At 38.0% G+C, this 13,706-nt stretch overlaps 1 protein-coding gene across 3 annotated transcripts in view; it reads left to right on the plus strand.

Moving 5' to 3' along the window:
• The window catches only part of MACROD2 (mono-ADP ribosylhydrolase 2), a 1,951,733-nt gene that overhangs the window by 1,875,261 nt on the left and 62,766 nt on the right, over positions 1-13,706 (plus strand). For all 3 annotated transcript variants that reach the window (XM_082428620.1, XM_082428619.1, XM_082428621.1), the window contains one exon: positions 7,245-7,322. In XM_082428620.1, the coding sequence (XP_082284746.1) occupies positions 7,245-7,322 (78 nt within the window). The remainder of the gene's footprint in view (positions 1-7,244; positions 7,323-13,706) is intronic.

Genomic DNA, 13,706 nt, shown 5'->3' on the forward strand with positions numbered 1-13,706 from the left:
CTGACTCTTACCTTGGTTGGTCAAAAAGTCAGAGAGTGAGGAAAACATTTCATGAGCCTCAAGAACTGGGTCATTCGAGAGGCAATAGCCCCTCCACCAATTCTTCTAGAAACTCAACAGTCATGCACTCAGGGAGCATCCGAGACTTTACCTCCTTTTCCTCTTTCTACTCTCCTAATGTTGCCAAGTAACTCTTAATGCTTCTTCTACTCCATCCATGGCTTCTGTTTCCTCCCTTCTCCTTGAGTGAATCTCTGCTTTTAAGCCACTCTATGCTTTGAAACTTTCTCTGTATATTTTACCACCAAACACTCCAAGTCAAAGGAGCTGGTGGTTTCCTTTCATCATCGTCTAACATGAGTTCTCTCCTGGTAGGTGGAGGTCTCATGACAGGCCACCTTAATTTAATGTCTATTGGCCACCGTACAGGTGACAGATCAGTCACCTCACCAGTCACCTATGGTCCAGGGCTCAGGATTAAATGGTACAAAACACGGCAACCTCTTTTCCCAACTTTCCCTAGTTAGGTGGCAGACACTTGCCTCAGCATACCCTAATGAAAGGCATCATGGCATAAGAGAGCTGTAAGTCGGGAGAATAGGGGGAGCATTCACATTTTTGCGACTAAGTCATGAAAAAACAGGCTATTGACTGTCTTGGCTGTCTTAATTTGGGTTCTCCAAAAGCAAATTCTGAGACAAGGATGTGGGTACAAATGGTTTATTTGGGAGGTGGTCCCAGGAAGCATAGGTGAGGCTTGGGGAAGTAGGGCAGGGTTGGGAAGGCAGCCAATAGGGGGTACATTAATGAACAGCTTACTGTTGGGGGAAACTGAGGCTCCATTCCTCTGAGAGATGTATAGTGAACAGAATCGTGTCCCTGAGGGGTGGGCAAACTGGAGTCTTACCTCCTGCATCCTTTGGGTGTCTGGAGTTGGGCATTAGCTCCTGGGTGCTTCTGGAGTTGGGCATTAGCTCCTGGGTGCTTCTGGAGTTGGGCATTAGCTCCTGGGTGCTTCTGGCCCACCTGGGTCAAGCATGCCCTCAGTCAGTGTCTCAGAAAGCAGCTCATCTCCTGGAACCATTTGCTGCAATCTCAGGGGTAGTTCAATGAGATATGGGATGGGGGCATGCCTGGCTGTAAGGCTTAGCTGACCTGGGTTGTTTCTATTCCAGCTACTCTAAGAGATCAATCCTCTCTAAATGTGAGAGTTGGGTGTGGGCTGAGAAGTAAGAGAAAGAAGAGTGGAGTGAATCCAGCCTTGGGACACCCAGTACAACAAAAGCATAGGGTTGTTTAGAATGGCTGAAGTTTGGATTCAGTTTGAATGTCCAATAATAGAAGCAATAGTAAAATAACTTGAGGTAGATCCACGTAATGAATCATTCTTCAGCCATCCAAATTATAGAATTATATTCAACAGCATGTGGGAAAGTTGAAGGGAAAAAAAAAAAACAGAAAAAAGTAAACACATCCATTTTCATTTGAATGGGTTTTTGGATCTTTCTGGATGTGAGTAACAAAGAGATGCTAAGGAGAAGTCATCTAGGTCTTTGAAACTCACGTAAAATAAGTAACTCCCACAAGGGTCCAGGTGCTTATCTTAGTCTCCAAGCATGTCCCTTTCCATCACTTTGGAAAAGAGACTTAAGTTGTGTTCCGACAGGGTGAGTTATGACTGGGTCCTTGAGGACTGTAGGAATCCCTGGATCTTAGCCACTCTCTCCAAGCACCTGGCTGAAAACAGCCTGAGCCCAGAAGTTGAAGCAGCTATGAATCTGGAGATAGATTCTGCCTATTGCCTCAACTTCTCAATGAAATAAAATAATTGAGAAGTAGCGGCCAGCTGTTCGGCTCTGACCCTGCTCCAAGTAAGCGTCAAAAAAATCCCTCCTCCCTTCTCCTAAGGGGGCAGTCCTCTCAGTAGTAGTTACCAGATCAAATTAAACCAAAGTGTAAATAAAATACTTGTCTTCTCCCTGATTTATAGATGAACATTTTAATAGAATTCCAAGTCGGTTTGTATTTAGAACCATAGCTACTTTTCATGCCTGTGGCCTGGTCAGATTTTTTTTTTTAATGATTTCAAGAGAGCCTGCAGTGCAAGGCTTAACAAGGGAGAGGGAGGCAAGAACAGAAAGGCATCAGAGGATGGAGGTCAAGGATAGCAGGTCACAGACAACCCAACAAGAGAAGATTTGCCTTTGTTTACATCGCCAAAGGGGAAAAATTAACTTGATGGAAGGGGTAATTAAGCATTTCTTTTTCCATCATGGTCCAGCCCGGCTTCATAGGCAACTGTTCTGTTTTGCATTGTGATGAATCTTCGTCGAATTGCAGAATTAAAGGCGGCCAGTGTGTCACTGATGTCACACAGCAACACTTCCCCCACTATTAACCTTTATTTTATAAATAGACAGTAAAAATCTCAGTGCAAGAACTGTCCAACACAGGTAGGCAGATAATGAGGGAAGAGTGGAAAGGTTTACAGAGAAGTGTTGTCTGGAAGGAAGAGATCATTTGAACAAGTCAGCAGATTAGCATTATAAAGTGTATAAAAGGGATTATCTTCCTTGACACCCTCAGGTCCTAGATGCTGAAACTGCCGAGTATGTAAAGTGAATGGATTTTCCTAGTTATGAAGCTTGTAGTTGTAAACCTAGAATCACACCTCCAACCTAGTGCCCATCCACTCATGATTGACTCTCTTATTTGCTTATATTTTCAAAAACAACCTGCAGAAGAATACCACCTCCAGTGTTGGAATAAGCTGGTTTACCCAGGTGTACTGTTCAGAATTTGGAATATGTTCTCTTATAGAAACAAAGTTAGTATACGTGATGGTAATTCTCCCAGGCGTGTCTCAAAGACACTTAGTACCCAGATTCCACAGCTCTGGGAATGATTCTCTGCCTTTTAATGGGGGTTAATGAGAGCATAGTGGAGGCAAATGACCAACCATAGCTCAGCTCCCACTGCTCAGGGCCATGTCCTGTCCTGTGGACCCAGTTCCTTTTCAGGTAAACATAGTTCAGCCTGTGTATCCAGCGTCACGGGGACCAAGCACAGTTCTGAGCTTTGCCATCTGAATCCTCTGAGAATGTATTGCAGGATATATTTTTCCTTCATGTATGGAGGCATCACTGCAAAGCTTCAAGGAGACCCTAATCAGCTGTAGAGACTCTAGTTTATTGTGAATTATCACACTGTTCAGCTGGAAGAAAAATTACTTTATTCCAATTGCTTCACACATTAAACCAGCTAAATGAACAGACCAGGATAAATGTTTTGCTTGGTTTAGCTATTTTATAAGAATCAAAGGCAATCCAGGTGATTGTATTTCTGTGCAACTTTTGCATCAAGCTAAGGTGCTCACATATGGATGCTGACACGTTACAGAGCAAGAATATTTTACATGTAGGCATTCACACATGGCATTTATTTTGTTCAGACCCATTAGAACTTTTACACCCAAATGACCTCTTGCCGCTACTCTGAATAATAGTCAGGGGCTACCTCTCTTACTAGATGGATTTTGTTCACCTCCTGGCTTGAAAATGTCCTCAAAGATAGTTAATCAGACTTCCCTGGTGGCACAGTGGTTAAGAATCCGCCTGCCAATGCAGGGGACCCAGGTTCGAGCCTTGATCCGGGAAGATCCCACATGCCGCAGAGCAGCTAAACCTGTGCGCCACAACTACTGAGCCTGCGCTCTAGAGCCCGCAAGCCACAACTACCAAAGCCCGTGCACCTAGAGCCCGTGCTTCGCAACAAGAGATGCCACCACAATGAGAAGCACGCGTGCCACAACTAGAGAAAGCCCGCACACAGCAACGAAGACCCAATGCAGCCAAAAATAAATAAATAAATAAATTTATTTTAAAAATGGCAGTGTCACTGGCTTTAGAGTATACATTTCTATAGTTATTTTTAACATTGTTGGGGTCACGGATCCCTACAAGAATATGACAGAAGCTATCTCCTCCCAGAAAAATGAACATATGAATATATGCACACATTTGCATATCATTTCAAAAAGGTTTGTGGACCCCTAGAGTATATTTAGTGGTGCTCTAGGGTTAAGAACTTTTGTTCTAAGGGAACGTTTTCAAAAGAGAGAGCATTTATTTTGATTTATAGTCTGGATATGTTTATTAAAAATTCAATAGTATCATCATTTATCATCACAGCTTAAATCTATACATGTACTATCCTGTGTAGACATGTGTAATTGACCTCATTAAAAATGACCTACTGTTTAGAATTTCTGTCTTTAGAACTTTGGCTTGGCTGTTTGATTTAATATTTGCATTTGAAAAAGTTCTCTAATAGGACATTGACCTTAAGGATTTTGAAAGTCAGGATCTACATATAAATTTAATTCAAATTCTTTGCTATTAAAAGAACATTGACAGAATCTCAGAATTAGGTGATAACACTTTTACATTTTTTGAACACTACCAAATGATAATTTTTAGAATTAAATAAAATGTGAATCCGAGGTGATTCAAGAATTTAGTATATACAACTATAGTTTTCATGGTAGTTTATGGAACTTACACAGAAAAAATAGCCTCTTTTAATGACCATACATACTGGATATATTTTCCCTCTTTCTCATTATGAATAATGACTTTATATACATATATAGTACAGCTTTCATCCCCTCCCAAGCAGAAAATCTCCAGTCATTTCAAACCCACGACTAAGTGTAATGTAATGGGATCCATGGTTTAAAACATTCAGGATCAAAACCAGTCCTGCTAAAGTTCATGAGACTGGAAATTCACATAGCCCTTTTAATAGAGACACTATAGTGGAAACAGTCTTTTGTAGCCACCTGGTTATTTGTGCATGCTATCATGAGCTTATACTTTTTATCTTGCTTTATTGCTGTACATACAATAGGTATGTACACTTCTGGAGAAGAGGCTCACATACAAGACAAAGTGAACTTGTGGCTTTGGTGATGGGTCATATTGATGGGAAATTCTTGTCATCACATAAAGGCATATTTCTGTACACACACAATATACTGAAACATCATATTTCTCGGATGCATAGTCTTTTATATATTTTATTTCCAAAGCCAGGACACATTCTTAGAATTTATAGTGTGTTATAGTTCATTTGGTCTCATTTTTTAAATTCTATACAAAATAATAGTGCAAATAACAATTGATCGTATCTTGGATTCAATGAAATACATTGTATATATTAGAGCACAAAAGATCAGAAGGTACCTTAGCAATGTTACAGCAACTCCTCAAGGAAATTGAAATTAAAGGGTCATTTAACTTACCAAAGACACAGATGTTAGTGACAAACAGGTATAGACTAATGATTAATTTTTTAAGTACTTTCACCCATCTTACATGACTCATTGGACCATAAACTTGTAAACTCAGTGTAAATCACTTTTCAAAAGACATTTCTTAAGTCATATTTGGTACATGAAACATAATGTTTATGTAAGTTAGGAAGTATAATGAATTATTGTTAAGTGTAAATGAATAAATTTTAACTACATACAAAATCTTGGATAATCTTGAAAGAAATGAGTGTTGTACAAGGCTACATATCAAATGGTACCATTTTCTATAAACAAGTAGAACTAAAATACTTTCAAAATTAAAATTTAGCCTGGTTCATATAGTACCTTTTTTCAATCATTGTTCATTTTCAGTGTTCATGTGGAAAAAAAGTATTCAAATGATATTTTTTAATCCACATGTTAGATTTAAAATTAAAAAGGTGTATTTTAATGGGAGCTAATTTAAAACAATTTGACTTGAGTGAGATTACAGTTTGGGAAATGTGTCTGTGCTCAAGTTTTGCTTCCAAATTGGACTTTGAAACTTATTGTCAGTCTCAGAAAGAAATAAGAAACAGTGCAGATAATTAAACATTTGCCTTGGGGGAATTATTTGCAGTCAATTAAAACCATACACTTTGGGTGTATACTTGCTTCACTGGTTATTAAATTTGAATCTTATGTTAACTACCCAGGTTTCTCACTTGTCCATCAAATGTTGCTTGTGGCAAGTTGGAGAAACAGACTTTCTCATAATATTCTAAAGCATATTGTTTAAAGCTATCTCCTAGTTTGGGGAGGGAGAGAGAAAAATGGGTAAAGGAAACAAAGCAAGAATGATTTATTTCAGATTCCATCTGATTCAGCTCTGTTAGGAAGTTAAAACACAACTGAGGAATATGAACTCAGTAGAGAACCCATTTGTATTAGACGTGCTGGTCTACCACCCTCAGCTCTCTCCATGGCCACATGCATACGAGATTAGCTCATGACTTTTAGATATCTTTGGATTATCACCCTTTTAACCGCATGAAAAATATCCACTAGATTGTAACCGCTATGAGAGCAGAGATTTGTTGTTTTGTTTACTATTGACTCCCCAGTGTCAAGAACTGTGCCTGGCGTAGAGTTGGCCCTTAGTAAATATTTGTGGAATGAATGAAAGATCTATTTTCTGTCTTCTTGCTGACCTACTCACGTACTCTTTCCAATGGACTTTGAAGAGCCTCCCTAGAAGTCTCCAACATCCAACAGGGGGCCCTTTGTAGCTTTGCAAGAGTCCATAAGTCACTGGAATCCTTTTAGCCACATATTTCCTGTAAAATACATCATACGATTAAAAAAAAATGATGAACTTATGCTGATCCCACGTTTAAATGTGCTACACAAGAGAAAGGGTGAAGTTGCACAAAACAGAAGGTTTGTGTTCCCCCTTTGCTATCTTTCTACTGGTATAGCTCCTGAGGAAGATGAACTTAATTACCACTGGATTTCAAAGCTCTACATCTGCCTTTTTCAAGGACTCAAGGCTCCCATATATGCACAACGACAGTAATGGAAGCATTAAGAACATTAAAATTATATTCCTTTAATCTTCTCTGTTTTGCCTTCCTTTCATATCCTTTTGTGCAATTCTCCTAAGATTTTCACTGATGCATACATAAAGCCTGCTTATATTTTCTTCCTTGTTGTGAAAAAGATGTTCTAGCCGAATCTTTACCGTTTTTACCTTGTTAAATTTGTGCAGACATCTTATGCAGTACTTTAAGAAAAGCTTATTTATTGATGAAGATATTTAAGTATTTTAATGGTATTTTTTAAAAGTAATAGATTTTTCCCCCAAACATAGATCTATTCTTTTAGTGCTAGAGGCTGCTGTATTTCCTGGTTAAAAATGCTGACTAGGGATTTTGCTTGTTTGTGATGTCAGATTCTGCAAAGGATGACAATATTACAAAAGAAAATGAAGTAACAGATCATTCTGCATGTGGCCAAGATCATCCCAATGGTAAGTTGTGAGATTCTTTTTCAGTATTTTTTTTTTTTTTTCTGCTTTGGAATATTGCATTTTCTAAAACCCAGATTTTACTTTTTCTGGAAAAATGGAATCTGGAATCTTGAACAACTCAGGAATTAGGGGCACCAGCCCTCCACACAGTCAAAAATCGGTGAACAACTTTATAGTCAGACCTCCGTATCTGTGGCTCCACATCCACAGATTCAACCAACCACAGACTATGTAGTACTGTAGTACATATTTGTTGAAAAAAATTTACCTATAAGTGAACTGCACAGTTCAAACCCATGTTGTTGAAGAGTCAACTGTATTTTACTAGAGCTAAATACCAGCTGATTGGTAGCTGCCACATTTAGAAGGGATGTTTGCTCTCCACAATACTCATTACTCATTAATTTTTTACTTGGCTGGCTTCATTTATTTTTGTTACCTGACTCAACTCTGTAGGCATTGGATTTGCAACTACTGGAAGGAAGATATGATACCAATGAGAATAAATGTGAAACATGGAGACAGTGTATACAGGAGATTAAATCTACATCTCCTTGGAATACCAAGAAGAGATAATAGAACAAATAGAAATGAAGCAGTCTTTAGAAAAATAACAGAAAAAAAGTTTTCCTAATGCAAACCAGTTCCTCTACCCAAAACACAAGAGTACATGTTATATTTATAGGCAAAGATAATGAAAACTCAAATGAGAACAGAAACCTACAAATCCTCATGGAATTTCTGAAGATCGATAATAAAGGAGGGCTTTTAAAGCATCTAGGAAATTCAAAATCAGGTTACAAGCAAAATCACCAAAATCAGATTAGCCTTAGCCTTCTTCCACAGCTCTAAATCCTCAAAAAAAAAAAAAAAAAAAAATAGAGTAACATTTCCAGAGCTCTAAAGGACACCATGTCTATATTTAGTGAGGTTATTATTCATGCATGAAGTCAAGAGTAATATTTTCTCAGGAATAGAAAGATTAAGAAAATATGCCACCCAAGTGTCCTTTCTGAAGAAACTAACAAAAGGCCTGTGCAGAAACAATAAATACAGAAAGGAAGGAAACATTCAAGACTGAGAAGGGCACAGTTGGAAAGGACTACGTGATAAGAGACTCATTTAAATGTATGAAAACGTTGAAATAATTGTTTCAAAATTAGTATCAAAAGAGCTTACTTAAATGGTTGCTTTTACCTTTGAAAATTATAGTATATTATTTTAAATGAGAAAGAAAAAGAAGGAGACATTTTCACTTTCAGCAATGAGAATCTAAATAATTTAGACCATTACTCCCACTAGACAACCTGGACCAAAATTAAAAAAAAAAAAAATATATATATATATATATATATATAAAATGAATATATGTGATAATGGACATACAGAGACAGAATTTGAAACTGTTTTTACCTTAGGGCATTTGCCAATTCTGCAAAAGGCATCTTACGTCCCACTGCTCAAAAGGGCAGAGGGCCCTGGTAAACCCCTGTGTTTCGGGTTGAAACCCCAAAGATGTATACCTTAGCAGGAAGAATGAAACAGCAGTAGATCAGCCTCTTGTGAGACCGCTGCTCAGCTTCAAATCATCTCAATCCCCAAATTAAATTAAGATCAACCTAGATTACCAGTCCCTCTAGGTACCTGAGAAAAACAAATGTAAATTACATACTAGATGGGGGAAAAAAAGTATTCTAAGTTTCAAACCATTTACATAAACAATTTGCTAAATATAATGTCCAGCTCACACAGACAAAAAATAGCCAGAAAAAAAATAAAGAAAGGAGGTAACATGAAAAACAAACAGTCAAGGGTGGCAAGCCCACTTGGGCTGAAAATAGTAGTGTTACAAAGTATAAAACACAAAGACTATAAGGGGGATAAAGACAAGAGTGAAAATTTTAGCTGAGAACTGAGAATTCAAAACAGAAAAAAAGCGAAAAAGTCTAGAGGTAAAAATGCCACACTGAAATGAAGAATTCAGTGAGCGGGTTTATGGTTTATTAGACACAGATGAAAGAGAATTTGTGAACTAGAAGTTAGGTCAGAAGAACATATCCAAAATAAAAATAGGAGAGAAGCAAAGAATAGCAAACTAAAGAAAGGGAAAAGATATGGAGGATAAAATGTCAAAGTCTATTACGCATGTAATTGGAATCCCAGACAGAAAGGGGAGAGGGGATTGGGCAATACTTGAAGAAATTCTGGTAAGAGGGTATATTAAGCCACATGTTCCAAAAGTCCTTTGAACTCCAAGCAAAATAAATCTACAACCAGGCCCATATAGTAAAGTTCCTGAAAGCCAAAGATAAACAGAACATCCAAAAGCAATTACCAAACAACTGAACTGATATCTAACTTTGCAAAAGATAGGATGGAAATAAAAAGACAGTACAACAGAATAGCTTCCGACCAAGGATTCTAAACCCAGAGAAAATGTATGTTTCAGGAATAAAGGTTAAATAAGAACATTTCAGACCAAACAAAGCAAACTTCACCACCAAAAAATTCTGCTGTTCTTCAGATGGGACATTGATCCCAGAAAGAAGATCAAAGATGAAGGAAAGAATTAAAAGCAAGGTAAATAGTAATTGTTGGATAAATGTAAATGAGTATTGATGGTACAAATTAGTAATGATGACTGTAATAATAATGTTCTATGGGAGTTAAGAGATACTTAGAATTAAAATAGGGAACTCTGCTCAATATTATGTAACAACCTAAATGGGAAAAGAATTTGAAAAAGACTAGATACACGTATATGTATAACTGAACGACTTTGCTGTACGCCTGAAACTAACACAACATTGTTAATCAACTATACTACAATATAAACTAAAAAGTTTTAAAAAATAAATAAATAAATAAAAATAAAATCTCTGTAAAAAAATTAATAAACTAAAATATACCATAATAATGGCATTTACTGGGATGAGATAAAGTATGCTAATGTTTTTCCATTGTCATGAAGAATAAAAGCACCAATTCACATTAAAATTTGGTAAGTCTCAGTGATGCCCGAGAGTCAGGAAGTGAGGTGAGGCCTGTGGTTGTCCCCGCTGACTGTCTGGAGAGACTTTCCAGGCCACAGTGCACAACCCAGCAGACTCCCTGAGTGGAGGACACAGAGCTGAGAGTCCTGGAAGGCCAAGCATCTAGTGTTTCCAGGGCAGAGTCCTGGAGAGGAGAGAGCTCCACACGGGGAACGCTCTAGAGACCTACAGAGGGAATCCCTCAAGTCTTTGGCTGAGTATTGATCTGCGCATGCGTAAGAGGCTGGGTCAAGAACATTAAAGGACTTGGGGGAATGATACCTGGAGCTTCCACGGGGCTGAGAGGAGTGCCTGTTCCCACCAGGCAGACTGGAAAACCTAAAAACTCAAGAGGGCTCAGAAGGGGTTTACCTCAATAGTGTAGCAAAACTAGCACTTCACTAAATGCTGCTCTTGTCCTCCGCAAGCCAGCTTATAAACAAGACTTAAAAGGACCAAACTGTTTCTGAATAACTTAACTGATCCTAGAATGAAACTCGAGAACATTTATAGAAATAGGAACATACCTCACATCCAACAGAGTCATCAACAAAATTACCGGGCATGAAAAGAAGACAAATCTCCATGCAGCTCTTGTGTTCCTGCATGTTTTATGAGCAGAGGCCCTTACTGCCTTTGTTTTGGCCAATCTTTTCTAGGGTGTTTGTACAGGCACACCTTGGAGATATTGTGGGTTCTGTTCCAGACCACTGAAATAAGCAAATATTGCAATAAAGCAAGTCACATGAATTTTTTGGTTTCCCAGTGCATATAAAAGTTATGTTTATACTATACTGTAGTCTATTAAGTATGCAGTAGCATTATGTCTAAAAGCACAATATACATACCTTAATTTAAAAAATACTTTATTGCTAGAAAATGCAAACTATCATCTGAGTCTCCAGGGAGTCGTGATCTTTCTGCTGGTGGAGGGTCTTGCCTGGATGTTGTTGGCTGCTGACTGATCAGGGTGGTGGTTGGTGAAGTTTGGGGCGGCTGTGGCAATTTCTTAAAATAAGACAACAATGACGTTTTCTACATCATTGACTCTTCCTTCCATGAACAATTTCTCTGTAGCATACAGTGCTGTTTGATAGCATTTTACCCACAGTAGAACTTCTTTCAAAATTGGAGTCGATCCTCTAAAACCCTGCCACTGCTTTCTTAACTAAGTTTATGTAATGTTCTAAACCCTTTGCTGTCATTTCAACAATCTTCACAGCATTCACCAGAATTAGATTCTGTCTCAAGAAACCACTTTCTTTGCTTTTCCATAAGAAGTAAATCCTCATCTGTGAAGGTTTGATCCTGAAATTGCTGCAATTCAATCACATCTTCAGCCTCCACTTCTAATTCTAGTTCTCTTGCTATTTCTACCACATCTGCAGTTATTTCCTCCACTGAAGTCTTGAACCCCTCAAAGTCATCCATGAGGGTTGGAATCAAATTCTTCCAAATTCCTGTTAATGTTCACATTTTGACCACTTCCCATGAATCATGAATGTCCCTAATGGCTTCTCAAATGCTGAATCCTTTCCAGAAGGTTTTCAATTTATTTTGCCCAGATCTATCAGAGAACTAACTATCTATGGCAGCTATAGCCTTATGAAGTGGATTTCTTAAATAATGGGACTTGAAAGCTAAAATTGCTCCTTGACCCATGGGCTGCAGAATGGATGTTTTGTTAGCAGGCATGAAAACAACATTAATCTCATTGCACATCTCCATCAGAGCTCTCGGGTGACCAAATTCATTGTCAATGTGCAGTAATATTTTGAAAGGAATCTTTTTTTCTGAGCAGTAGGTCTCAACAGTGGGCTCGAAATATTCAGTAAATCATGTTGTAAACAGATGTGCTGTCATCCAGGCTTTGTTGTTCCATTTATAGAGCACAGGCAGAGTAGATTGAACATAATTCTGAAGGGTCCTAGGATTTGGGGGATTTGGGGATTTGGAATCCTAGGATTTGGGGGCAAATGAGCATTGGCTTCAACTTAAAGTCACCATCTGCATTAGCCCCTAACAAGAGAGTCAGGCTGTCCTTTGAAGCTTTGAAACCAGGCATTGACTTCTCCTCTCTAGCTATAAAAGTCCTAAATGGCATCTTCTTCCAATAGAAGGCTGTTTCTTCTGCATTGAAAAGCTGTTGTTTAGTGTAGCCACCTTCATTAATAATCTTAGCTAGATCTTCTGGATAACTTACTGCAGCTTCTACATTAGCACTTGCTGCTTCACCTTGTACTTTTATGTTATGGAGGTGAATTTTTTTTTTCTTAAACCTCATGAACCAATCTCTGCTAGCTTCAAACTTTTCTTCTGCAGCTTCCTCACCTCTCTTAGCCTTCATAGAATTGAAGAGAGTTAGGGCCTTGCCCTGGATTAGGCTTTGACATAAGGGAATGTTGTGGCTGGTTTGATCTTCTGTCCAGACCACTAAAACTTTCTCCATATCAGCAACAAGGCTGTTCCACTTTCTTATTATTCGTGTGCTTACTGGAGAATCACTTTTAATTTCCTTCAAGAACTTTTCTTTGCCTTCATAACTTAGCTAACTACTTAGTGCTAGAGGCCTAGCTTTCAGCCTGTCTTAGCTTTTGACACGCCTTCCTCACTAAGCTTAATCATTTCTAGTTTCTGATTTAAAGTGAGAGACGTGTGACTCTTCCTTTTACTTGAACACTCAGAGTCTGTTGTAGGGTTATTAATTGGCCTACTTGACAAAACACAGGAAAGTATGACCTATAGGAGAAGAGATATCAATTAACAGAAATCAATTCAGAAATGGCACAGATGGGGCAATAATATGAAAAGGCATGTTAAAAATTATTAATTGTGTTCCACATCTTCAAGAAGCTAAAAGAAGGATCACCATGTTCATTAGAAACATGGAAGATATAAAAAGACCCAAATTGAATTTCTAAAGATTCAATTCACTCTGTTGAGTGTCTGAGATGAAAATTATACTTGACAGGAATAACGGCATATTAGACAGTGCAGAAGAAAAGATTAGTGAATTTGAAGATATAGCTATAGAAACTATCCAAATTCAAACACAGAGAGAATAAATGACTGAAGGAAATGAAAAGAGCATCAATGAGCCATGGAACAACTTCAAGAGTGATTCCAAATACAATAATCATGAACTGGAATCTCTCAAGGAAGGCATGGGAAAGGGAGACAGAAAAAAATATTTGAAGTAATAGTTGCTGAAATTTTTCAGAAACTTTATGAAAACTATGAACTCACATATACAAGAAGTTCTATGACCCCAAAGCACAAGAAACATAAAGAAAATTATACTTAAGCAAATCACAATCAACTTGCTCAACACCAGTGATAAACAGAAAAATCT

The sequence above is a fragment of the Balaenoptera physalus genome (assembly GCF_965194825.1).
Source record: "Balaenoptera physalus genome assembly, chromosome: 16".
NCBI classification, from domain to species: Eukaryota; Metazoa; Chordata; class Mammalia; order Artiodactyla; family Balaenopteridae; genus Balaenoptera; species Balaenoptera physalus.